Consider the following 26,717-nt stretch of genomic DNA (forward strand, 5'->3'; position numbering starts at 1 on the left):
CCATGGGGTCGCAAACAGTCGGTGGCGACTGAGCACAAAGCACATAGGATAGGCGCGTTATGCTCTGGGGAGCCTAAATTAAGTAAAACGTCATCATGCAGGTTGTAAATTCTCTGTTCCCTTTATCCTCCACTGAAACGCCCTCTGAAAAAAACGCTGGGATTCCTTCTGGCCCTCTGAAAAGTGTGTTTCTGATGCAACTGCCCATGAAACAAATGGAATCCCAAATTAAAAAACCCCCAAAGCCGGGCAGCGGGGCCGGCGCCACCCTCCCTAGGCGAGCAGGCCGTTTCCAGCCGCACCCTGCGGGCTGCAAGGCCTTCCTTCCCCGCGCTGTTCCCGAAGATAAATAAATCGCTCCTTGTTTTTTTTTTTTCCAGACCTGAAATTAGCGGTGACTCAGAGAACTCAGGGCTGCCACAGTCGCCTTGGGAAGGAGGAAAAATGCGCAGACTTTACCCCTCGCCCGAGGGCCTGACGTGCCGGGGCTGGGCCAATCATTGGAGGCTGGCGGGAATCGCACCAAAGTAGGTAAAAAAATGCGGGACGCGCCCCCCATGAGGCCGGCGCCAGGCTCCAGCGGACCCTCCCTGCGGTCTCCACAGCCGCGGGCCCCGCCCCTCTGCCTTCCTCGGCCCTCAGGCCCCGCCCCTCGGCCCTCCTCGGCAACACACCCCCCCTCGGTCCCGCCCCTCGCCGCGGCGCACACCTGGCCAGGTGGCTACTTCCATGTAAGGACAACGGCAACGCAGTGGGCGGGGCCCCCACGTGCCCCGCCCCCTGCTCAAGCTCCGCCTCCTCGTCCGAGCTTGGGGAGGACCTCGTCAGCGCCCCTAATTGATGAGGGGTACTGGGTCCACCCCCCGGTATCCGGAAGCTGAGGAGGACCCCGCCTGCCCGGAGTCAGAGGAGGCTGAGGGATGGAGATGGGGGAGTGGGGCTGGTCCGCGGGGACGGGGCGTTGCCAGGCCGGCCGGTTGCCTAGCAACGGTGGGCAGCGCGTGACGTGCGCAGCCGCGTCGGGGCCCGCGGTGCCCGCCCACCCCCGGGAGGCTCGCCCGGGCTGCGGTGAAGAGGACGCTCCGTAGACTCGGCGCCGGCCGGCTCCCTCTCCGCGCTCTGCGACCGCCGCGGCGAACATGGTGAGCGGGGTTCTGGGGCGCCTCGAGGTCGGGGCGGCAGGGGAGGGAAGAAGGGACCCCGGCTTCCGCTGCCGCGACCCGCCGGGCCGCGCGCAGGGGCGACTCGCCGGCCTCCACATTCTCGCTGTCGCCGCCGCCGCGAGGCCTCCCGCGCGGCCTCGGCAGCCCAGCCGGGGCCGATCGCCCGGCGCCCCGGCTTCGCCGCCAGGGCCCACCTGCCCTCCCTCCAGTGGAGGCTTCGTCGGCGCTGGTTTGGCCGAGGCCGGGCGCGGGCAGTCAGCGACTCGGGTGGTTTCGGCCCGGTAGGTCTGTGCATCTAGGGAAAGGAATGAGGCCTTGATTGAGCCACCTGGGGCGGGGGAGGGGGGGCGCGGGATGACCACCTGGCCTGACCCTGGTGATTCTGAACCTGGCCTGTGGCACTTGACTGCTGCCCCCGACGGTTCGGTCCGCGTCCCTCCGGTCCGGCCGGGCGGTGGCCTGTCTGGCTTCCCCGTGTGGTCACAGATTTTCTTTTACCTGCAGGCAGGTTGGTTCTGCCAGCCCTTGGCGTACAGCGGGGTGGCCCTGACGCTGGGATGCTAATAAAAGTAAATGAAAAAGCTTTGTCAAGTCTATCAAGTTATCCGAGTTGCTTAAAAGTAAACAGATGTTCTGCATATTCTAGATGTTGGACCTTTTGTTTAATGTACCTATTTTTCCCTCCAAAGTAGCATTCTAGTTTGCTGTAGAACCGTGGTATTAACTGGACAACCAAGTAGAACATTTAGTCATTTTCTTTAGTCCGCGCACACTGTTACCATTTTTGGTCAATGATTTGCAGGCGAAGGCTTACCAGACTTTGTTAGAAATATTACACTGTTATTGCATCTGTCTGCCTGAAAGCAGCTAGTACCAGTTCATCTGCATACAAAATGTTTTCACTGAGTAACAGTTTGGATTTTCTTAAGGTATTCTTTCATAGTTATGCCGAGTGGCTCATTAGTGGAAGAAAAAAGATTAACCAGTAGTTTCTTAATGACTGAGAATACGGAGTAGGAATTTGCTGTTCGATTTTTGATTCTTCTTTGGTTTAATTCTGTGAGCTACAGAGAGGATCAGCATCTTACAACTTTTTAACTGCTTTAAGATTATACTACTTTATATATTACTCTACACTAAAAGACTTCATCCAACGGCTTTGAGTTTTCATCAATTTAAGGCCATCCACTCCAGTCCAAGTGCTTTGAATCAGATTGGAGCCTGCTTTAGTGCCTTCTGATATGATGTAGCTTCATTTTCTGTTTGAAAAAAGAATCAAACCTTTTTACTTTAGTTAAATGCTTGAATTTTAAAGCTTAACTTCATTTCTGTACATTCAAATAAAATGGTCGGTTTTATTTATGGCTCAAGAGGAGGAGAAATAAAAATCAAGATGGGTGGAGTCTGAATACATTTCAAACTTAGGAAAAATTTATGAACTACTCTTGTTTGGATGCTTTCAATGTGAGTTCAGAATGCAGATGACTATTTCTATTTTTTTAATTGTGTAGTTGATTTACAATGTGTTAATTTCTGCTGCCCAGAAAAGTGCTTCAGTTGTACATATATATATATACACACACACATACACATGTATACATTCTCTTTTTAAATATTCTTTTCCATTGTGGTTTGTCACAGGATATTTGAATATGATTTATTTTGCTGTACTGTAGGACCTAGTTGGTTATCCATTCTCTGTATAGTAGTTTCCATCTGCTAGCCCCAAACTCCCACTCCATCCCTCCCCTAACCTCCTCCCCCTTCACAACCATGAATTGAATTTGTTCTCTGTGTCTGAGACTCTTCTGTAGATAGGTTTATTTGTGTAGATGACTATTTTTAAAAGTTACTGTTCGATTTAGGCTTATGAGCACAAGAGCATCCTCCCTTCAATCCGGCTGTTAAAGAATATAGTGAAGATTGAAAAGATTGAAAGTTATTCCAGACTGTAGCACTTTACGTCTGTGTTTGAAACTATTTAGATCTGTTGGTTAGTTTCTTAGCTTTTTTTTTAGGATTAAGTATTAACTGCTGATGAGTTGGTTCTACATTAACAAAATCACTTCCTGGTACTCACTAACTTCTAGAAGCACTTGGGAATAAAGTAACTTGAAACCAACCCCCAAAATCACCCTGGGCACTTTAAAATGAGATTTCATGTTTGCATAGTCTCACTTTACAGTGCCAAAAAAAAGAAAAAACAAAAAACACCCCATAAGCCTGCCCTTCACAGGAACCATATACACACTCCAAACAAAACTTTGGTGTGCGTGTGTACTGGGTGTGCCAGCTTCCTCATACGAAGATTATTTACCAGCCTATCATCAAATTCCTAGGGTTGTCTGCTGAGTAGTTCTTCCTGTTGGGTATGGATTGACACATCACAGGAGACTGGCCTAGCTACTCTTGTGATAATGTAAATGCATTTGCAGCATAGCTGTGTGGCTCTCTGGCCAGTCAGTGTAGTCTTGCCCCTGAAATAGTAAAGGTCTGCATGATAATCTCACCCTTCAGTCGCTCAGTTGTGTCTGACTCTTTGCGACCCCATGGACTGCAGCACAACAGGCCTCCCTGCCCATCACCACCACCTCCTGGAGTTCACTCAAACTCATGTCCATCGAGTCGGTGATGCCATTCAACCATCTCATCCTCTGCCATCCCCTTCTCCTCCTGCCTTCAATCTTTCCCAGCATCAGGGTCTTTTCAAATGAGTCAGTCAGTTCTTCCGTCAGGTGGCCAACGTATTGGAGTTTCAGCTTCAACATTAGTCCTGTTCCAATGAATATTCAGGACTGATTTCCTTTAGGATGGACTGGTTGGATCTCCTTACAGTCCAAGGGACTCTCAAGAGTCTTCTCCAAAACCACAGTTCAAAGGCATTAATTCTTCCTTAACCTCACCCTGATCAGAACTCAGCTCTAACAAACTGAGCTGTTGGCTCAGAATGAATTATAAGTGTATCCTGCCACCTGATGATTAGCAAAAACGTTTTTACTTACAGCCATCCAGTAGAAAAGGCTGGTCATGTATTATTCCTATGCCTGTTTAACATATTTGAAAACAGTCTGTAAAGGATTAATTGACTTGGGGCCTTTTCTGCTCCATATCTGGTTTTAAAATAATTTAAAAACTGATTTTGAAACATTTTAAGCAGGAAGGTACACAGAATTAACAGTTTCCTATGTACAAAAGAAGATTAACTTTTTTGCCATATTTCATGTTTTTATGTTAGGTAAATTATGCATCTTCATCCCATTTCCTTCCCTCCCTAGAGGTAACGTCTCCTTGTCAAAGAAGTAATACACTTACTGGCCAATTAAGGAGATGATTTTTGCAGGCTGTTGGGATTGAGAGAACATTAATTAAAATGAGGAACATCTGCAAAAAAAGAAACCTGGGGCTGATAAACTGAGAAGGGCAGGGTCATTTTGTTACCCTGAACACAAAATGATGGGAGTGGATTTCTTAATCATCTCTGCTTTCCAGGAGCACAGGGCTCAGGTACAGTTCAACATGGTCACCTGCAGCTGATTCATTTGATTCTCATTGATGTTCCACACTTTGAGCTGTACATGTGTGTATCTGTATTATGTTTCCTTGATGTATTGTTAGTTTTTATATAAATGTTACCATGCTTCATGCATCCTTTTGCAACTTTGAGAAAAAGAGCTTTGTGAGGTTTAGTTCTAGTTTGCATCCCATCAGCCAGTTACTCTATGTCTTTTCATTACTTGGCATTATGTGACCTTGAAAACCAATCCAGTAGGTGTGAAATGGGTTCTCATTCTTTTAATTTGTGTTTCTCTCATTAGCAATAGCTGAGTATATTTTCATTTTTTACACGCATACATTCTCAGTGAGCCTGACATTGTTTAAATACTCCTCATGTCTTCATCTCAGCTCATTTGTGGATCCATAAAATCCAGCCTTAAAAGAATATTAATGAGACATTTCAGAACCAGACCTGCGTAATGAAGACTGATGTCCCTCATCTCTGGCACCTGCTTTTCTTTAAGCTCAATACTCTTAATTCTAGCCAGCTGCCCTTGTGAGGCTCTGGTAGTGGTAGAGTGATCCAGAAGAGAGTTCTATGTTTGGGTGTGGAGATTAACATCCTCTGCTTTATCCGTATCCTTTTCTTTCTTTTTTCCTAGGCAGTATATTTAGCCAAGATATTTTAAAAAGAAAAAAGAAAACAAACACGGGGATAGATGGAAAATCTGTACTTTCTGCTCAATTTTGCTGTGAACCTAAAATGTCTCTAAAAAAAAAGTTTATCAAAAATAAGCAAAAATAACCATTATCGTTTTTCACAAATAGAACTGGTTTAAGTCAAAATGATGTTTTTAGTATATAGGAAGACTAAACATTTGTGTTTTTATGACAATGTAGCTATTTTCTTTCAGTAATAATTGAGCTGAACTCAATTTGAAATTTAAAAAAAAATTGAAACTCTTTAAAAACTGTTTTTTTAAAATGTACATTGTTTTTATCTGCAGAGTGACTGATCTGATCTGATCTGAAGGCTCTAGTCTGAATAGCCAGGTCTAGTCTCTGTTGGACTCTTTGGTATTTGCATACCTAAATAATGCTTGTCATTTCAGCATCTTGAGCTTCCTACCCACATAGCATAATATTCCTCTCCAGGTTGTCCATGAGAGATATACCCAAAGATTTGTATTATACATCGCACTCAGAAATGTTTTAATTCCTTTTTCTTCTGTCCCTGCCGCCTTGCCTCAATGTTACAAGTGAGTTTCACTTGGAATTGTTCTTCTAAAAGCTGTCCCCTATTCATTTTGCTTGAAATTTTACATCGGGAGAAGCATAGAAGAGAGACGTCAGATTGGTCCATCTCAGTAATGCTTTGACAAACTTGTTGCTTAATTCATCATGGACTCTTCTGTACAAGGACTGCATAGAGTTGAGTGATCTTTAACTCTTTTAAGATTGCCTTCTAGTAGCTGACATTGTAATGCTTATGTGCTGTTTACCCTATTTCATGATGTGTCTGCTGTGTTAAAATTGAAGAATCTATTTTTTGGTAGATCTTTAAAAAATACCCGATTTCAGTAAAAATGCAATCAAAATTCTTAAAATTCATATTTTAATTTGTAGTGTGAAATAACAAGACTTTGGCTTTACTTATTTTTGACCTGACAAGGGACCATCAAAGAACTCTTATCTTACACTGTTACAACAAGGTTTAGGATGAGTGCTTGAAAGATGGAAACTTCAGTGTATACTATAGCAGGAAACCTAATTTAAAACTAATTTATCTTTGTTTGTGCTTTTGGATCACCTTAAGGAAAGACTGTTTACTCCTTTCAACATTTTTGCGTTACTTTATAGGTTGTTGCTACTCTTTGTCTTATCACAGAAAAGAAAGATGAATTTTCTACCCATATTCCTATCTTGATCTGTTTTCAGGAGATTGCCAACTTGTAAATGTAATTAGTGTTTATTTTTTAATTGTTTCATGTAGCCCATTTTTGCTCATAGTTTGTTTTTTTTTTTTGGTAGTAATAGAGCTGAAAGTAAAGCATGGGCAAATATGGGTAAAACTTCTCTAGGTTGCTAGGGAGCAATCTTATAAGTCAGTTGTCGAAGCTCTGAGGAATTCTCAAATTTCTGTGTTGAGAATGTTTTAAGTCATCTTTAGACCAGTGTTGTTGAATAGAAATAAAATGTGAATTACTTACGTATTTAAATTTTACAGTAGCCCCATTAGAAAAATAAAAAGATGAAATATATCTGAAATATGTCAACATTTAATCAATGCAAAAATGAGACATTTTACATCCTTTTCTCATACAAATTGTTTGAAATCCAGTATATATTTTTATACTCAACACATCTCAATTCAGACCCTCAGTTTTCACTGGACACATTTGGTATATATTTAGATATAAACTTTACAGTTGAAAAAGTAGATTCACATACCTAAGTTGCTCCAAGCTTATTTGGTTTTCCAGTAATGGAATGGATAATTGATTTTAAATTTTAAGTTAATTAAAGAAAGTAAAAGTGAAGTCGCTTATTTGTGTCTGACTCTTTGCAACCCCATGGACTATAAGCCTGGCATGCTCCTCTGTCCATGAGATTTTCCAGGCAAGAATACTGGAGTAGGTTGCCATTTCTTTCTACAGGGGATCTTCCTGACCCAGGTATCAAACCCACGTCTCCTTCATTGCAGACAGACTTCTTACCGTCTGAGTCACCAGGGAAGTCCCTAAGTTAATTAAAGTGAAATATGGTTAGAAATGCAGTTCCTTGCCACACTGGCCATGTTTAATGGACTCAATAAACCACATGTAGTGGCTAGTGGCTGCCTTGATGGACCAGTGTCAGACTTTGTAAGGGGAAGTTAATGTGGATACCAGCACTTTCGTTAATTCTCTGCATGTTTGCATATGACTGCTGAGATAGCACTGTTACTGATTGCACTGTTTTATGGGACTTGTTAAGATGTTTTGTGGAACTGGACCGTTGAGCTCCGTAAGACAGGATTTGTGTGTTTCAATAGCATGAAGTCTCTGCTAGTAGGCCCGCAACAGATGTTGTTGAATGAAAGTGAATGAAAGGACATTCTTCGTTATGATGGGGCAGGTTCCCACAGAGATGGATTGCTTTGATTTTTATGCTTATTATTCTTCCTTACCTTTTTTTAAAAAAATACAATGGAAATTGAGTTTTAAGTATCTTCTCTTTGTATAGTGTTATAATGTAATTTGAGTCTTATAGTGAAAATCCTTTGAGATAGATAAGGCAAGTATTGTCCAGAGTGGCAGCTTTGATATAATTCTGGCGTACAGAAGCCCCATCAGCAGTGCCAGTTCCCTTCTCTTAAAAATGAAACAATGATATTTGATGCTCACCGAGGTATCCTGAACCATAGAAGAGCACTTGAAAGCTTAACAAAGAACAAGAAGTAATGCTGTCTCAGATAACTTATAAGTATTTACTGTGTGTCGGGCATTGTGTTACTGTATCTCACTCATCCTTACAGCAGCCCAGGGAAGGGGTATTGTATCATAGCTGTGAGACTACACCGGGTCTGGCTGTCTAGGTGTTTTGACTCTTGCCACTTATTAACTATATGACCTTAGACACATGACTGACTGTGCGGTGTCTCCAGCTCATCATGCTTCCAGATGGGGATGGTAATAGTACCTGCCATCCCAGCATTCTGGGTGAGGTGTGTATGTAATAAACTAAAGCATACCTGGCACATGGTTAAGTGCTGCTTATCAGCATTGGCTGCTGCTGCTAAGTCGCTTCAGTTGTGTCCGACTCTTAGCGACCCCATGGACTGCAGCCTACCGGGCTCCTCCGTCCATGGATTTTCCAGGCAAGAGTACTGGAATGGGGTGCCATTGCCTTCTCCGCAGCATTGGCTAAAATAGTAATATTAAACCACCTTTGATCCAAATTACATGAATAGTCTCATTTCTTTATATTCTGATTACACTAGTGCATACTTAAATAATTGTAGATAAAATGCAAACAGTGGGTGAGTGCATTAAAACATGTCTTTTTAGTTGTTTATTATATTCTTTAAATTCATGTTATTTTGCTTGGAATCATTATACATGATCATTTTTTTATGATCAACTTTTTAATTTGACTTCTCAGATGACTTTGATTCTAAATATAAAAAATCTTGTCTTCCACTCATATTTTTCCTGAAGTAATTAATGGAGATTGAAACACAGTTCTTCTTGGCCCTCAAGGTTTACAATGGAAGTGGAAGTGTTAGTTGCGCAGTCATATCCAGCTCTTTGCAGCTCCATGGACTGTAGCCCACCAGGCTCCTCTGTCCATGGGATTCTCCAGGCAAAAATACTGGAGTGGGTTGCCATTTCCTTCTCCAGGAGATCTTTGCAACCTAGGGATCGAACCGAGGTGTCCTGCATAGCAGGCAGACTCTACCATCTGAGCCACCAGCGAAGCCCCAAGGTTTACAACATCAACAGTTTATCAGTAAATACTTAAGAAATTATATGCCAAGAACTGACCTCAGCACTTAGGATACAGTTCTGGGTAGAGGGGGATTGTGTGTATGTGTTAGGCAGAGGACATTGATAAAGATACCAGAGTTAAGGTGGTGTGTCATTGTGATTTTGTTTCCTTGATGTTGAACACCTGTTCATGTGCCTCTTGGCCATTTGTATGTCTTTGAAAAAAACATGTATTCAGAGCCTCTGCCCATTTTTTAATTGAATTTTTTGTTCCTGAATTGTATGAGTGAGTTCTTTACATATTTTAGATACTAACCCCTTATCAGGTACATGGTTTGCAAATATTTTCTCCCACGAGTTCAGTTGGATGGTTTCCTTTGTTGTGCAGAAGTCTCTTCATTGATATAGTTCCACTTATTTGTTGCTTTTGTTGCTTTTGTTCTTGTAGTCAGATCCAAATAATCATCACCAAGACCTGTCAAAGAGTTCGCCATCTGTGTTTTCTTTTAGGAGAGTCACCATTTCAGATCTTACATTCAAGTCTTTAATCCATTTTTTGAGTCATTTTCCTTATGTTGTAAGATTCTTTTGCACATGACTGTCTACTTTTCCCAGCACTGTTTGTTAAAGCACTGTCCTTTCCCATTGTACAGGTGACCCTTGAATAGCACCAGTTTGGGTCCACTTAGCCACGGATTTTTTTCAATAGATCTGTGCTGCGGTACTACACAATGTGTGGTTGGTTGCATCCACCAATGTGAAACCACGGATTCAGAGGGCTGACTGCAAAATTATATGCTTCTTTTCAGCTGCACTGAGGGTCGGGCCCTCTAACTCCCAAGGTATTCAAGGGTCAACTGTATAATCTTGGTTCTTTTGAGGTAAATTAATTGACTATATATACATTAGAATATCAGTTATAAGAAAGAAATGTTAATAACAGATGTGGGTGAGGATGTGAAGAAAAGGGAACCCTTGTGCACTGTTTATGGGAATGTAAATTTGTGCAGTCATTATGGAAATTGGGCTTCCCTGGTAGCTCAGATGGTAAGGTGTCTGCCTGCCATGTGGGTTAGGTCTGTAGGTCAGGAAGATCCCCTCAATAAGGAGATGGCAAGGCACTCCAGTATTCTTGCCTGGAGAATCCCGTGGACGGAGGAGCCTGGAAGGTTATAGTCCATGGGGTCGCAAAGAGTTGGACACGACTGAGTGACTTCAGTTTCTTTCTTTCTTTTCTTTTTTTCATTATGGAAATCAGTATGGAGATTCCTCCAAAAGTTCAAAAAGAACTACCATATGATCCACTTCTGGGTATTTATCCAAAGGAATAAAAGATGTATGCAAGCCCTTGTTCATTGCAGCGTTCTTTACAGTAGACAAGACATGGAAGCTGCCTGTGTTCATTGATGGATGAGTGGATAAAGAAAATGTGGCATATATATGTGCACTTATAAATACATAAATGTAATATTACTTAGCCATAAAAAAGATGTTTTACCACTTGCAACAATATGGATGGAGCTTGAAGGCAACAAGCTAAGTGAAGTAGGTAAAACAGAGAAAGACAGATACTGTATGATCTCAATTATATAAGGAGTCTAAAGAAAAAACCCACACTCGCAGATAAGAGAACAAACTGATGGTTGCCAAAGAGGATGGTGAGCGAAATGGGTGAAGGTGATCTAAAGACACAAACCTCCGGTGTTCCCGGGATGTCATGAACAGCTTGGCGACTATAAGTAATAATACTTACTGAATATTTGAAAGTTGCTAAAAGAACAAATCCTTAAAAGTTCTTATCGCAAGAAAGAAGATTGTAAGTTTATGTTGATGGAAGTTCACCAGACTTATGGGGACTGTTTCACAGTGTATACAAATACTGAATCATTACATTGTACTGTACACCTGAAATTAACAGTTTATCAGTTATAGCGCAAAAAATATCTTTCAGTTTCACCATCTTCACAAGTACTTTCATGGATCCTTGATGTGATATGCGGTGAGTTGTCACTTATAAAATCAAGCTATGTGAAATTTTTCCTTCTTTAAAAGTTTTTTTTTTTTGTCAATCAGTTATGAGGAACCTAAAAAACAAACATAAATTTTTGCAAAAAGCATTCAGAGGACTGAAGTTTTGTGTCTTTAAGAAAAAGACAAGAATAGCATGTCTCATCAGGGGAAAAAACAGTCCAAGGGAGATCAATGGAAATTGCTAGAAGTGTTTTTAAAGTGAAAGTGAAGTTGCTCAGCTGTCTTTGACTCTTTGCGACCCCAGGGACTGTAGCCCGCCAGGCTCCTCCAGCCATGGGATTTTCCAGACAAGAGTACTGGAGTGGGTTGCCATTTCCTTCTCCAGGAGATCTTCCCGACCCAGGGATTGAACCCTGGTCTCCCACACTGCGGGCAGACTCTTTACCATCTGAGCCACCAGGGAAAAGGAAATTTAGAAAGGAAATTCCTTTTTTTAAAGGAAATTTAAAACAAAAATTATTTATTTGGCTGCGCTGGGTCCAAGTTGTGGCATGTAGGCTCTAGTTGCCTGACCAGGCATGGAACCCAGACTCCCTGCTTTGGGAGTGAAGAGTCTCAACCTCTGAACCCCTGAAGTTCTGCTTACAAGTTTTTTGCTCTTTTTTTTCCCCTTCAGGAGACCCTAAAGTTTTGAGATACAATCTTTTCATTGGTGTAAGTATTGTACTGTAAAGGATGGGGAAAAACATGTTGAAGGGCATTTCATAAAAATGGAATAATCATTTTTCAGAACCTAATCAAGTAGATGATATTTCTTAGGTAGAATAGTTAGTTCTTCCCCTTAAGGAATGCAGTCTAGAGAAAGTTGATCACGTCCTTGGTGATGCTGTGCTAGGAATGATTATCCTCTGTGTTGGCACATGGAAGCCTTGAGTCACTCGGGTTCAGATGGTGGTTGAGGGACCAGGTAAGCCTTGACTTCCCAGAGGAGATGCCTGAGCTGAGCCCTAGAGGCTTTGCCAGAGGAGAGGAGGAAAGTAAAGCACCACTCATGCGTGTGGTGCATTCAGGGAGTCACAGTTGTGCCTGACCGCAGTTACGTGGTAGGTGTCGGGGAGAAGTGGGAAAGGAGACTGGAAGGTTACGGCATAAAGGACTTGCGTGGCATGGGTTTATCCTGAAGGAAATGAGACGCTTGAAAGAGAACAGGAAAGACCTAGGACTGCTTGCCATTGTGCTCGCTGCTGCTTGGTGTTCCCCCTCCCGCTCTTCTGTCTACATTTTGGGAGTGGGTAGGAGGGGAATGGGGACTTTTATTTTCTCTGTCAGGTTTATTGTTATTTTTTTTTATTGTTGTTTTTAAATTTTTTGTTAATTTTATGTATTTTATTGTTGTTGTTAGGTTTTATTTCTCTGTCCGGTTTGTTATTGTTCCTCCCCACCCTCTCTGACTCCCTGCCTCCCAGCTTGGGTGAGGAACCTGTTAACCCTAGTCAGATTGTCTGTATGAGTGCAGGCAATCCGAGCAAGAGAGATTGATTATTTTTTAGCAACTGGGCTTTTATTATGTCTAGTCTACTTTGGTGTTGAAATAATTTTTCTGTAAGATTTGTTTTTCTGGTGAGGTTATGGCTGGTGGTTCAGAGAATTTAGGTTTTTGAAGTAGAGGTTCCTCGCACCCCCCCCACCCCCCGCCCAACTAAGTAAAGTGTATCCATAAAATCATTTTTGTGCACCTCTGAATTTTACCATATAGCTGGTAGAGTTGCTGTTTGATCTGCATAGACTGTCTCAAGGACATGGTTTGTTTTGCTGTGAGGTGAAGAAGGACTTGTACAAGTGGTAATTGGCTATCAATTTAACGCTGTTTGGTCGCCCTGGTTTGGGGGAATGAACCAGTGAGTTAGGGCAGGGAGTTAACTTGGAATGTTTTCTGGATCACTGATAGTCTTTGTAGTGACTGTTTAAATGAAAGAGTGGCCATCCCTCGGGGTGGTGTGGCCTTGGGAGACAGGCTGTCCCACATCTAGGGCCTATGGGCACCTACCTATCTTGGCTAGTGGGACAGGAACTTAACTAGCTCCTTCTTGCGCCCTTGGTCAGGCCCCCATGAGCAAGGCACAATATATAAAACCATCCTCAGCAGCTCTGGACAGTTTGGACTTACCAAGGGATAGAGGATGCTGTGTGTCGATGGTCTGATCTATACTTACTGGGCAGGGACAGACTGTAGTACAGAAACTGTTAGCTCACCCCACAGGTCCAAGTTTTCATCCTTGTGAATTGTGGTTTACTGATGTAGGTCAGGTTTATAAGTTTTAAATTATCTGGTGGTTTTGACTTTTTCCAAATTAACACATGGAATACACCCCTCTCAGAGAGTCTGTTATCTGAATTCCCCCCCAAGATTGCCTCCTCACCTCCAGCAGTAGTTGGCTATAATTGTTAAACTCAAGTTGAAATCCTGACCCTTGGAGGCATTATTTTACTGCCTAGTACAGTAACTGAGGTTCCTGATGATACGAGGCATCCATAAAGCTAAATAGTTTTTCCAAGACAGAAAATGACATAATAAGCTATATAAATTTGTTTACCCAAAATGTACTGTTTTAGTATGTATTGAGTAAATTTTTTGTATGTTGTTTTATATTAAGCTACTTAAAGTCCTCAGTTGCATCAGCCGTAGTTCACATGCTCAGTCACCCATGTGGTAGTGGCTGCTGCGTTGAACAGTGCAGATAGAGAACGTCTGTGTCATCACAGAAGGTACTATGGCTCAGCACGGCTCTCTGGAACAGTGGACTGCAGAGTCAGAGATGCCTGGTCAGGCTTCAGGGCCTGGTGGTAGAGTGACACCTACACATGGCCACCTATTTTCCTGTTTTCGGCGTGTTAACTGAGCCAGAAAGACTCTTCTGTTGACCCTCGCCAGAATTCCTGGGATGTGGGGTGGCGGCAGAGTGGCATTCAGGAGGAGACCTGGGCACCTAAATCCTTCTCAGACTTGCATTCGTATTTATTTGAACATTCAGTGGCATTTTGGTAGGGAGACAGATGTATGTGTTCAGCACCCTTCTTGACCCAGAATCTGTGAGGCTTTTAAACCTTACATGTAAAAATGTCCCTGACATAGTTGTCACTCTCATTTGTTATCTCAACATTATTGCTCCGAGGCACTGTGTGTAGTAGGCAGAAGCCTAAATATTTTGTAGTCAGTAATTTTCTGTTTCTCCTGGCCCTTGTGCAAGGAGAGTGTAGGTAAAGGATATCCATGAACCCATTTAAAACTCCCCAGTTCCTTTGATTAGCATTTATGCTGGGTGTTAAGAGTTGGCAGGTTGAGAAAGGACGTAATTAATGCCTTTTTTTCTGCCAGGTTTTTGTAAATTTGAAATTGTATTTGTCTGCTATGCAATATCCTACTTTCAAATATTTCAGACTCTCTCAGCTTAGAGAAATAATTTTTTAAAATATAATAATTTTCGGAGGTAAGACAGTAGCTTTCATTCCTGTTTTCTCCAGTGAGGGCTTTGTTGGGTATAGCTGACATCAAGTTTGGAGCCGGTCAGGCGTCGTCCTTGCGTTTGGTGGTGTAGGCATAGACCACTGTGATATTCTGGGGAAAGATGGGCTGCTGTGAACCATCACATTTTAGCTGGTTCAGTTGTTTACAGTAATTGAATCAGAAACTTGAGCTTCTTTCGAAGCTTACCACCCTTCCACTAGAATGGAGAGAATTGATGTTTTAAATGTGTTCACTCATCTGCAACTTTAAAATACCCAGTGTTTTACAGTCTTTGTAGCTTTTCCTTCCCTCTCTGTTAGTAAAGATAAGTTTTTAAAAACAAGTGTACATTGAGTGTATGTTGAGTATAAAAGGCAGTGCCTCCATGTATTCATTTAGTCTCTGAATCAGTGTTTTACAGAAGCTCTTCTAGAGATGACTCAGGTTTGAGATCCGTTTCAGACGGTAAAGAATCCACCTGCAATGCAGGAGACCTGGGTTCAATCCCTGGGTTGGGAAGATCCTCTGGAGGAGGGCATGGCAAGCCACTCCAATATCCTTGCCTGGAGAATCCCCATGTACAGAGGAGCCTGGTGGGCTAAGCACTCCCATGCTTCAAGAACAAGTTAAAACTGGTAGCCACATGAGATAAAATACAGTGAAGTTAATCATTTAACAGCAACTATTTTGACATGGGGGTGGAGTTCTAAGAGCAACTGCTAATTCTCCAGTGGTCACTGATACAGAACAGAGAGAAACTCAAATCGTGGATAACATATCTTTTTAAGGTAATCACAAGGCTCTTGTTGTAATAGCAGATCTATTTTTGCTCTCAAGATTTTCTTTCCTAACTGCAGCAGATTTTGGTCCTATTTCAGAGTATCCTTTAAAGGTCTTTATTGTTAAAACTTTGCAGTTGAATAAAAATAACTCTCTAGAAATAAATTTCCTTTTTTTTTTTTGGCCTTGCTGGACAGCATGTGGAATCTTAGTTCCCCAACCAGGGATCGAACTGGTACTCCCTGCAGTGGAAGCACAGAGTCTTAACCCCTAGACCACCAGAGAAATTAATTTAGAATCCCAACTGAGCTTGGTTTTCCTTTAAAAAAAAAAATAGACTTTGGATGTTTTTTTTGACAGCTTAGCAGTTAATATGTTAATAATTAACATTTTAGAAAAATACTGAAAACTGATACTTATGGGAGAGGATCTTTTCTGTTAGGTAAAAACACAGTAAACAAGTGGTTGTGTGTATCAGGGTTACACCTGCTTTGAAGATTCCTTGTAATGTCTTTTTGTGGTAACAAATCCAGGGGACTTACTACTCATAGGAATTCTTAATCTTTATGATAGATGGACCATATTTCAGAATAATTGGCTTCTTTACTGCTGTGTCTTCTGTTTGAAACACCATGTGGAGAAGGGACCCCTTTAGGCTTTACAAGGAGACCGTGTTCCCAAAAATGCTTTGACTTTGGGCCTATTCATTTTTGTAATGTACTCTTATCTCTACTGCTTCATTATAAAAATTAAACTTGTAGGCAGAGAAGTAAAATAGCAATGAGTGCTAAGATTTTATCATGTTTCTTAAAACTTAAAGCAGCAGTGTATCAGTCTTCGCCTGGAGTTTATTGGCCATGTAAGAATCTCAGAGTCTGCCCCAGATACTCTGAATCGGAATCTGCACAATCTGCTTTTAACAGGATCCCCAGGTGATAATACTGATCTAATAAGTCAGCTGAGGAACTCGTTTACTTTGGAGATGTTAAGTGACACACCCGAGGTGACGCAGCTGGTTGTGGGGAAGCTTGGGTGGAGCTGTTGCTCTCATAATTCTGATACTTTAATTTCAAGTTAGCTTCTTTTGGCCTCTAAAAAGTTAGTAAACTATAGTTACTTAAGGATTAGTTTTCCTTTTTTCCATCCCACCAGTCTCTACCCCAGCTTTGCAGTTGGCTCCCTGTCGCCTGCTGATGGAAGGCGGAAGAAGAGCCCTGCTGGTGCCCCGAGCCGTAGCGGGTGCGGGTGGGGGGCGCGGGCAGAGCCAGTTGGGCTGGAGGAGTAGTGGTTCCCTTGCCTTCTCAGTCGGCCCTTGCGGTTTTTGTTTTAGTTTAGCTTCATAAGAGTCATTATCAGGGGTCTAGGGACCAGTTGTTTAATCTTCCATACCAAATATATTCCAAGTATACGCTAAGTAAACCAAAGTCTAACACATTGAAGCGTATTTTATTCATTACAATTGAATCAAATAAACATGTTGCCTTGTACATTTTTTAAATTACTTTCAAGGGCAAAAGCTGGTGTTACAGCGTTAACTCGTCACAAAGAGATTGTACTTGTATAACGAAGATGAGTGTTTCGTGATGTTAGTCAGCCTCCTGCTGACTAAATACTTGATTCTGACTCACTCCTTCCGACCCTCCCTTCCCAGCCAGGGTGTGGTGCACAGGTGACTGTCACCTTCACCGCGTCCGCCTACCCTCCTCCCTGCGTGCTTCCCCTTTCCCTGATGAGGTCTTCATCAGCTCTTGCCTTGCTGACAGAATCAGCCTTGCAGGTGATGGTCTTGCCACAGTTCTCTTCCTGCTTGGTTGTCTTATGCGTCTCTTCATTATTTTCCAAAAGCGCAGCTCTGGTCACCTTTATGTTGAAAATATCCAGTACCTCCCCCCTCCCCCTGCCCATCCCCATCTCAGTCCCCTCTTCTCATGTTGTGCACGCTGGGTCCTGTTAGTCAGAAACTGTCTTTTCATCCTTCCAGGCCCTCAGAAAGAGTGACTCACGAGAGAGTGGAAACGCTCCGTGACTTACCTGTGTCCCCACCCCACCCCCAGTTTGCCTGCTATAAACGCCCTTCTGTTGGAGTTTATCAAGGAATAATGAGTGTTTTACCCCTGTCTTCGTCTTCTCCATCAGTGCATGTCCTTGAGAATCTGATTCATCTTTGATATCAAGTGAATATAAAAGTGAACAAGACAGACTTAAGAGTGTTAAGGCACTTACCACCCCTTTGGGGAGACAGTCAAATAATCTTACAGACAAGACTTGAAACTGTAGTGAGTGTCATGGGTTAGAGACACATGGAAGTATGCGGTAGTGGTTTTAACTCAACTTGGTTTTAGAGAATTGATCTGAGGTATAAAGAGTGAATGAGGCAGAGAAGGGTAAAAAATCAAAATAAAGATTCTTAACTTGCTTTACATAGATGACTGTGACGACTGGAACAATATTTCTCCTAAAGCAGTAACAGAAGGTTTAAGAAAGTAGTTTTTAGAAGTGGGAAAGTGATATTGTACAACTTTTGAGGTAATTTTCTGGCCTTAATTTTCTGTATCTATGTGGATCAGATTAGTTAGGACTGAAGTGAATATGGTTAGATTTGGATTAGATCAGGTGGGATTGAGGTGAATTATGGCTTCCCAGGTGGCTCAGACAGTAAAGAATCTGCCTGTGATTCAGGAGACCTGGGTTCAATCCCTAAATTGGGAAGATCCCGTGGAGAGGGGAATGGCTACTTACTCCAGTATTCTTATCGGGAGAATCTCACGGACAAAAGAGCTTTGTGGGCTACAATCCATGGGGCCGCAAAGCGTGGGACACAACTGAGCAACTGACACGTTAACTTTAGTGATTGGATGTGGATTAGATTAGGTGGGACTGTGGTTCAGTTGCTCAGCCATGTCCGACTTTTATAATGAATGAATGATTAAATGGCCCAGTTACCTTAATACTAAGTAACTGCTAGGATCTTTGTGTATTTTAACCCCCAGAATTCTTACATGCAGTTTTAAGTAACAGCTTTATTGAGAGTCAGTTCATAGACCGTAAAGTACAGTTCACAGATTTTCAGTTTTATCTCCAGAGTTGTGCACCCATCACCACTGTCAAATTCCAGAACATTCTGTCTCTACAGAAAGAGGCTCCGTAGTCACTCTCCATTCCCTCTCCAACCACTCATCTACTGTCCATGGATTTGCCTGCTCTGAACATTTTATGAAAATAGAATTGTGAGATATGTGGCCTCTTACATCTGGTCTTTCATTTGTTCAGTTGCTCAGTCGTGTCTAATTATTTGCAATCCCATGGACTGTATCATGCCTGGCTTCCCTGTCCTTCACTGTCTCCCGGAATTTGCTCAAACTCATGTGTATGGAGTGATGTCATCCAACCATCTCATCCTCTGTCGCCCCCTTCTCCTCCTGCCCTCAATTTTTCCCAGCATCAAGGTCTTTTCCAATGAGTCGACTCAGCTCTTCACGTCAGGGGGCTAAAGTATTGGAGCTTTAACATCAGTCCTTCCAGTGAATATTCAGGGTTGATTTCCTTTAGAACTGATTAGTTTGGTCTCCTTGGTGTCCAAGGGACTCTAAAGAGTCTTCTTCAGCCTCCCAATTCAGTCTTTCACTTAGCATAATCTTTTTCAAGGTACAGTTTGAAGTGTAGCAGGTGACAGCATCTCGTTGTTAGGTGAGTGATATTCCATTGTATGGATATGCCACGTTTTGTTTATCTGTTCACCAGCTGATAAACATTGGGTTCTTTCTACTTTTTGGCTGTTAGGAATAATGCTGCCATGAACTTTCAGGTACAGATTTTTGTATGGACGTTCACTTCCTTTGTATATACAACTAAGAGTGGCATTGCTGGGTGTTAACTCCATGCTTAATGTTTTGAGGAACTGCAAGACGGTTTCCTGAAGCATCTGTGCTGTTTGACAGGTTCTTTCAGCAATGTTTAAGGGCCCTGTTTTGTCAACAGCCTCACGAAGATTTGTCATTGTCATCTTTTTTGTTAACAGCCATCCTAGTGTGTGTGCAGTATTTTTTCATTATGGTTTTGACTTTATGGCACTTTCCTAATGACTAGTAATGTTGAGTATTTTTTCGAAGTGCTTCTTGGCCATTTTTAAATTTTCTTTAAAGAAATGTCTATTCAGATCGCTTGCCCATTTTTAGATTGGGTTGTCTTTTTTTTTTTTTTAAACTGTGGTTATAAGGTTTCTTTTTATATTCTAGATACAAATTTCTTATTGGATGTATCGTTTGCAAATTTTTTTCCTAGTGTGCGGGTTATTTTTTCATCTCACATGCATTTTAACTTCTTAAAAACTTGATGTTAATTTTGGGTGTCATTAACAATTGGTATTGTTCAGTAGTTAAATTCCATTAAGTTTACAATTCTTGTTTTAGAAAAGCTAACATGCAAACCAAAGTAGTTAATGAAGCATAAAAAATTGTAAATAAAGTTAATGAGAATAGCACATTCCTTAAGATGAAAAGATCAAAACCCAGTTTTAGATCTTCTGTTACCAACATCTTGTGTGACCACTTCTTCATTTAGGGATAGCAAATATTATATGATAAAAGGTTGTGTGTTTTCTTCTGGTCAGTACAATCCCGAATTAAGTTATCCTCTTTGTTATAACAGTGAATATCTACTTTTAATTAAGATAAAATTGACATGTAACATGTAAGCTTAGGGTTTACAGGGTGTTGGTTTTTGATACATTTATGTATTGCAATACAGTTATCACTGTTAGTTAGCTAATACTTGTATCACATCACATAAATATTTCTTTACTTGTGGTGTAAATAGTTAAGGTCTAGTCTCCTAGCAATCTTACTTATTCTAATTTTAATTTAAAAGTTGGCGATTTTTTAAGTGAAATTTTAAAAGGTATGTGACTGATACATTACTGGATATTAATCATAATTTTGACATGTGAATAGAACAAAAACCTTTAAAATATTAGCAAAGGGTATGCTGTAGAAGTGGAGTTTTCCCAACCCAGCTACTCTGACCATCTGTTATTCATTATGAAAAGAATTTGGGAGGGGGTGTTAACACCTGAACTGCAGAGAGAACTCCCCACAGTCTGGGCTCTGAGCAACCTCTGTGAGAAGAAACTAGCCTACCACCCCAGGAAGCTCTGTCTCCCAGGTTCTGGGGTCAGAGGAGCCGCTGTGGCCACATCTTCCCTTACTCCCACGTAATGTGATGAACGGCTTTGTACATGTCATCTTTTTAAAGTTTAATGACTGCGATTAGTGTTTGCAGCTCAGATTTTCTAGTCTTCCTAGTAGATGACATGTAAGTGCATACCAGTCTATAACCAGAAGTCATAGTGTTTTTTATTTGGCATGATAAAGGTTGTACCCCTTTATGATGTTCTTTTCTTCTCACTCTAGGCCTCAGGAGTGCAAGTTGCCGATGAAGTATGTCGCATTTTTTATGACATGAAAGTTCGGAAGTGCTCCACGCCAGAGGAAATCAAGAAAAGAAAGAAGGCTGTCATCTTCTGTCTCAGTGCAGACAAAAAGTGCATCATTGTGGAGGAAGGCAAAGAGATCTTGGTGGGAGATGTTGGTGTCACCATAACCGATCCTTTCAAGCATTTTGTGGGGATGCTTCCTGAAAAAGATTGTCGCTATGCTCTGTATGATGCAAGCTTTGAAACAAAGGAATCCAGAAAAGAGGAGTTGATGTTTTTCCTGTGGTAAGCATTGTTAAAAATATCAAGTTTTCATAAACTCAGAGTTAATCTCTTGTTGTCAGCTTAGCTCCTCTCCAGAGTCTTCAAGACACTGTGCCCAGAGCCAGCCCTCTTCCCAATTGATTTGTGCTTTTGAAGCGGGTGCGGTCGTCATCTTTGATTGGGATTTGTTCTTCGTCCATACTCTCCAGGAGGGTAGCTGCTGGCCTCTTGGGGCTATTGACATGAGACAAAATCAGAAGTTCGGCTTTAGTTTGAGTCGCCACATTTCAGATGCCCAGTAGTCACGTGTGATGAGTGGCCGCCTCGTTAGGCAGCGCTGAGACAGAACATTCCCATCACTGCAGAAAGCTCTGTCAACAGTGCTGCTTCACACAGCGGGAAAGAACTGTAGAGCCATTTACATGGCCTTTTTCTTGAAAGGCTGTTTAAATTATTCTGGTCTTTTCAAGTAAATTCATACTTGAGATTAAGTTTGACTTGAAAGTCACCCTGATCCTCACTTAGTCATACTACTATACATCCCATGATATGGAATTGCCACATAGTGAGAATCTCTCCAGCTTCTAAAGGGGCAGGTGGTAATGGCTTGTGATTTGGGGAGCAAGGGTGGGCCCTGTGGGTCCTCTTGATCCTTTGGCCTGAGCTGGGCAAGGCAAGCAGGGGTTTAGCTCTTTAGCTGTGTGCCAGGGGACTGGGAGATCAGAGCATTCTGGTTTCAAGGAATGTGACTCTAGGCCACCCCTAGTCCACTGCGGCCCTTGGCTGCACCTGGGGAAACAGATGCCATGGGGTTGCAGAGATGCCTTGGGGTTACAGACGTGAGGTCATATTGGGCTCTTGCTGTGGAGCAGGCCTGGTAGCCACAGACACATGCTTAAAGATAGTACTGAGTATTAACACTGAGCATGTTGAATGAAAGTGCATCTGTTAAACTTTTATTTCTGCTGCATGCCAGGTGTTGTGTTAGGGCTGGGAAAGTAGCTGTGAAAAAAGCAGGGAGAGCCCTGGCCCCTCTGGAATTTACTCTGAGCCGCAGATATGGCAGGTAAAAGTTTAAGCTTTTAAATTGGTGAATATTTCCTTTATTTGCACTATTTTTATCCTGGTTTTTTATCCCTTTTTTTCCCCACTAAGAAAATGATACATCGTCATTAAAGAACATTTGGGAAATGAATGAAGAAGAGAAAATTCCAGTGTTAGTGCTGTGTTTTATTTTGCATTGTTACTTTTTAAAACATAAAACCTTATTTTAGGAGTTTCCTGTAAAAGGCTCTGTTTAGGGCCCAGGGAATGGCTCTTAAAGTATTTTAAAGATCTGGTTAGAGTAAAATGAGAACAGCTAAAGCTTTTTTTGTCCCTGACCTATTTTGCATAAGAAACGTACCCACTGAATTTTGTAGCTCGTGTATCTGAGGTCCACGTTGTGGCTTTGCCACCCTCCTTGGACCCTAGAATGGGGAGGAATGCGCATCTTGTTCCCAAGAATAGACTTGGCCTGCTGTTGGCAGGCATCAGACTGGGTGAGGGACACACAAGTCCATGGTGTTCATGACTGATGATGTCCTGGAAATGTGGCCACTAAATGGAGTTGTTAAGTGCTTAAAAGTATTTAACTACACTCCTTTTACCCTTTGGTGTCATGTAGTGTAGAACGCAGGCGGGCCTGAGGTTCAGTGGTGCAGTGAGAAATAATGCATGTGTGGATATGCAGTTTGAGGAGATGAGATTTTTCTGTGGGTTGTTAATGTATCTGTTGCTTTTCAGTATTGCTGCTAATGAATGTGGTAAAGCGTATGCAGTATTTTTTCAAGAGGGGGAGGCACTGAAAAATCTGTGAATGTAACGTAATAGTAATATTAGCAAGACATCATTATCGCTGAACTTCCATTAAGCTTAGAAGAAGAAATCTTTGTGTTGTGTTTTGTGACGCTAGACCGAGATGGAAAACAGGCGCACACGGTCAGAGTTTGCTGCTGGAGTGGACCTGGGCACGGTGACCAGGAGGGCAGTGCGGGGACTTGGACTTCACTCACATTCTTCTCCCGAAAAAACCTGAAGCAAAAATTGGGAGCATTTCTTAATTCTGGGTGGCAGATACTTGATTCACAGATTATTCTCTATACTTTCCTGTATTTTGAAAGTTTTTCCCACCAGAAATTATTAAAAAACCTCTCATGAAGATGGTGGTTATTAGCCTGAACTCAATCCTTTATTGATACAAATGATTAAAAAGGTATTTTCAAGAAGACAATTGATAATACAGTGAATTATCCAGTGTTGTTTATTTTCACTCCATTAACTGAATCTGATCATTGGTCCCTGACTTTTTTCCTTGGTCAACACAAGTTGCTCTATGTATGCGCGTCCGGCACAGTCTCGGAGCAGAACTGGAAAACCGTGCAGTTGGAAAAGTTCTCCCAGAAGGCTGAGGGCCCTCCCCCATCTGATGCAGTTGTGTAGCGCGATGTTAGTTGTGCTTTCTCTAAACTGGTTTTCTTCTTTTGGGGCCCCTCTCCTCTCCAGGGCACCAGAACTAGCTCCTCTGAAGAGTAAAATGATCTATGCGAGCTCCAAGGATGCCATCAAAAAGAAGTTCCAAGGTAAGGTCTAGCCTCCGCCAGGTGTCGGGTGTGGCAAGCCAAGGAGTGGGGCTTCATTTCAGAGCAGCTCCTCATCTCCTTGGTAAACCTCCACACGGAGCGAAGGGCACTGCTTGTTCTGAGGACACCCGGAGGCAGAGCCGGCTCTCAGCACGTCTCTGCCTCCTGCAGGTCCTTGGGCCGGGAGGCCTGTGCCTGATACTCTGCCCTCTCAACATTGTGTGTGTGTGTGTGTAGCTTGTTCAGTCTGGTTTGAAACTAGTTTCAGACGTTGCCAAGTTTCTCTCAGGGCAGGTGGAGACAAATTGGTTTATATCGGTCATAGTAAGTGATAAATCTGCTGTTGCCTCTGAACGTAGCCAAGTAGCAAAAAGGACGTGTTCATAAATGGGAAGGGATGCTCTTATTGCTGGCTTTTCTTTGGAATGGTATGGTTTTTAGGTTATTGACTCAACTGTGTCCAAAGGAGACTGGCCAGGGCTGGCCGGTTATATGTGACTTGCCGCTGGGTCACGGGGATCCTGAGAAGATGGCCTGGACCTACTTTCTGTCTCCAACCAGATGGAGATGCTGGTATGATGGACAGAGCATGGGGCCAGTGCCCGTAGCCCACTGAGGGCTGAGCTTGTCATCTAACTGCTGTGTGGCTCAGCCCAGACTGCATAACCTCTGTGGGCCTGGGTCCTCCCAGCTGAGGGTGGGAAGGTGCCCGCCTTCCTGCTGTGACTGGCTCCAAACCGCTGGGAGAGCCAAGGTCACAAGGGCTTGGCCCATGGTCATGTTCATTTGGTTTCACTGTGACTGGTTTTATATTCTTGCAGTAGGGCAGATTTGCCTTAGCTTGTTTTACGTGGGAAAACAAAATTCTCACTTCCTTCCCTGAAACCTGGTGCTGCCTCATTGCATCCCTGCCTGGCTCCACACGTGCTTGTTTGGTGTGGGATGTATCCCGGCTCTGTGTTGCCGTCCCGGAGAGGAGCTGCTCTGTGGACACGCTCTGGTGACTCGCAAGGCATCCCCCTCCTGCCCTTCTCCCCAGCGAAAGCATCTCTGGCTTTCTCCCGGTGGTCCCGCGTGGTCTAGAAGTTGCCCCTCTGTGCTAAAAGCAGCTCAAGAAACAGTCTCAAAACTACGGAAAACCAGAAAACAAGGCAGCTGTTCAGAAGCGAGCAGCTGTTTGCAGAGCCTCTGCTGTACACGGGACTCCCGGTGCCGTGCGCTGTCCTCCCGAGAAGGCCATCACTAGGCCGTCTCTGAGAGAGCTGCCTGGACGTGGGGTGTGCAGCCACCGGAGGGCTGCTTTCTGGGCAGAATGATCCCCTTTGTGCTCTTACTCCTCAATCCAGCCGGCTGAATCAAAGTGTCAAATTCATGTATTAACGTACGTTTCAAAAACCAGGAAAAAGGATTCCTACTCCCGCTTTTTAACTTTTTTGTTGAAAACAGCCTACCTATGGAAAGCGTACGTGAAGCATGGTTGTCTCCTGATCTGATGACCAGCATCCCAGCCTCACTGCTGCCCCTCCCTGCCCCCTGCTCCTAACAGCGCAGAGTAATTCTGGCTGATTTTGTTATGTGAGTGGAAGCGTCTAGAATGTGCGCTGCTAGGTCTGGCGCCTCTTTGTCAGCACTAGTTCTCGAGTCTCTCTCGCCGGTGCCCGTGCTTTCAGATGACTCATCACCGTGTACTCGCCCGCGGTTTGCTCTGCCACAGCTGTCCCACCCCTGTTTAAACCGGCCTTTTAAAACAGTTGCTGTGTTAAAGAAATAGGTAAACCGCTGCCATAACTAAACATAATTGTTTTCTTTCCTCCCTAGGCATAAAACACGAGTGTCAAGCAAATGGGCCAGAAGACCTCAATCGGGCTTGTATTGCTGAAAAGCTAGGTGGATCCCTAATTGTAGCTTTTGAAGGATGCCCTGTGTAGACCATCATCTGGTGCCACAAATCGAAAGCTTCTGTGTTTAATGTTATCCTCTTGCTATGTATAAGTAAAGCAGATAATGTTTAGGCTAGGGACTCACTGAAGGGGAGCTGTCTTGTCATTTGTGGGGGTAAACTATTCTATGAACATGTGCAAATGGCCCTAAATAAATCTACACTCTAAAACTTTATTGGTGTGAAATTAACTTCTTACTGGCCAAATGCCTGTTTGGATGAGTTGGCTTGTTATAAACATTTTTGTTAAAGCTCGTAATTTTTAATATTTAATAGTGCAGTTCACAAACCAGTAGGTGGCCACATGAAGAGAATTACTGCATCTTTGTTAACCTCACCAGGTATTTACTTTTTTCTTTTTTGCTTAGAGATTTGGTCATAATCTGGTTGTAATTTTGGCCCAAATTTCTTTATTCTGTTGAGCTAAACTGAATCAGGGAAAGTAGTTCTCCTCACATGTAACAGCACTAAAGTCCTAACTTGGTGATTCTACTGGATGCATGGTAGAGACTGCCTTGAAAGGTGTAGGCTTCGAACCAGTGCTGACCTTGCAGAGCGCTGTTGCAGCCCATAGTTGGCAGAGAAAGCCACTCGCGAACCTGGGGCCACTCACTCACAGGGCTGGTCGGGAGGCTGTTCTGAGAGTGGCCTTGCACCCTGGATTCAGGAGAGTGTGCACCATCTTATAACAGCGAATTGTAAAGCAGACCTGGGCTCCAGCGTAACCCACTTTGTTAATGAAAAACGGTGAGGGTAGTGTATTGACAGACTGTGACTCTGTGCTGTCTTTAACTAATTATGTCTCCTTCAGAACTTTGTTGCTTCTGGTATGATAAAGTATGGAAGAATGTTACTTTTACTCTAGGGCCCGGGAGAACTTCCTCTCCTAGAGTAGCTTGCAACTGTACATGCGGTGTGGAGCAGGTATGATGGACGACACAGGAAGCCGCGCTGAGCACCCTGGAAGTGACTGTCCTTCACATCACAGGCATAACACTGAGCACCTAGAGACCCACAAACGGTGGAATTTAGAAGTAGCAGTACTGGCTTTATGTAATAAAGGAAGCATTTTTAACTTC

The 26,717-nt window shown here is 42.9% G+C and overlaps 1 protein-coding gene across 1 annotated transcript; it reads left to right on the forward strand.

Annotated features, from left to right (window-relative positions):
* The first annotated feature begins 983 nt into the window (after positions 1-983).
* DSTN (destrin, actin depolymerizing factor) lies at positions 984-26,717 on the forward strand. Its single transcript, XM_070381116.1, has 4 exons — positions 984-1,142; positions 20,792-21,099; positions 23,623-23,699; positions 25,518-26,717. The coding sequence occupies exons 1-4, from the start codon at positions 1,140-1,142 to the stop codon at positions 25,625-25,627; spliced, it is 498 nt and encodes a 165-aa protein (XP_070237217.1). The 5' UTR covers positions 984-1,139; the 3' UTR covers positions 25,628-26,717.

This window comes from Bos mutus, chromosome 13, assembly GCF_027580195.1.
Source record: "Bos mutus isolate GX-2022 chromosome 13, NWIPB_WYAK_1.1, whole genome shotgun sequence".
NCBI lineage: Eukaryota > Metazoa > Chordata > Mammalia > Artiodactyla > Bovidae > Bos > Bos mutus.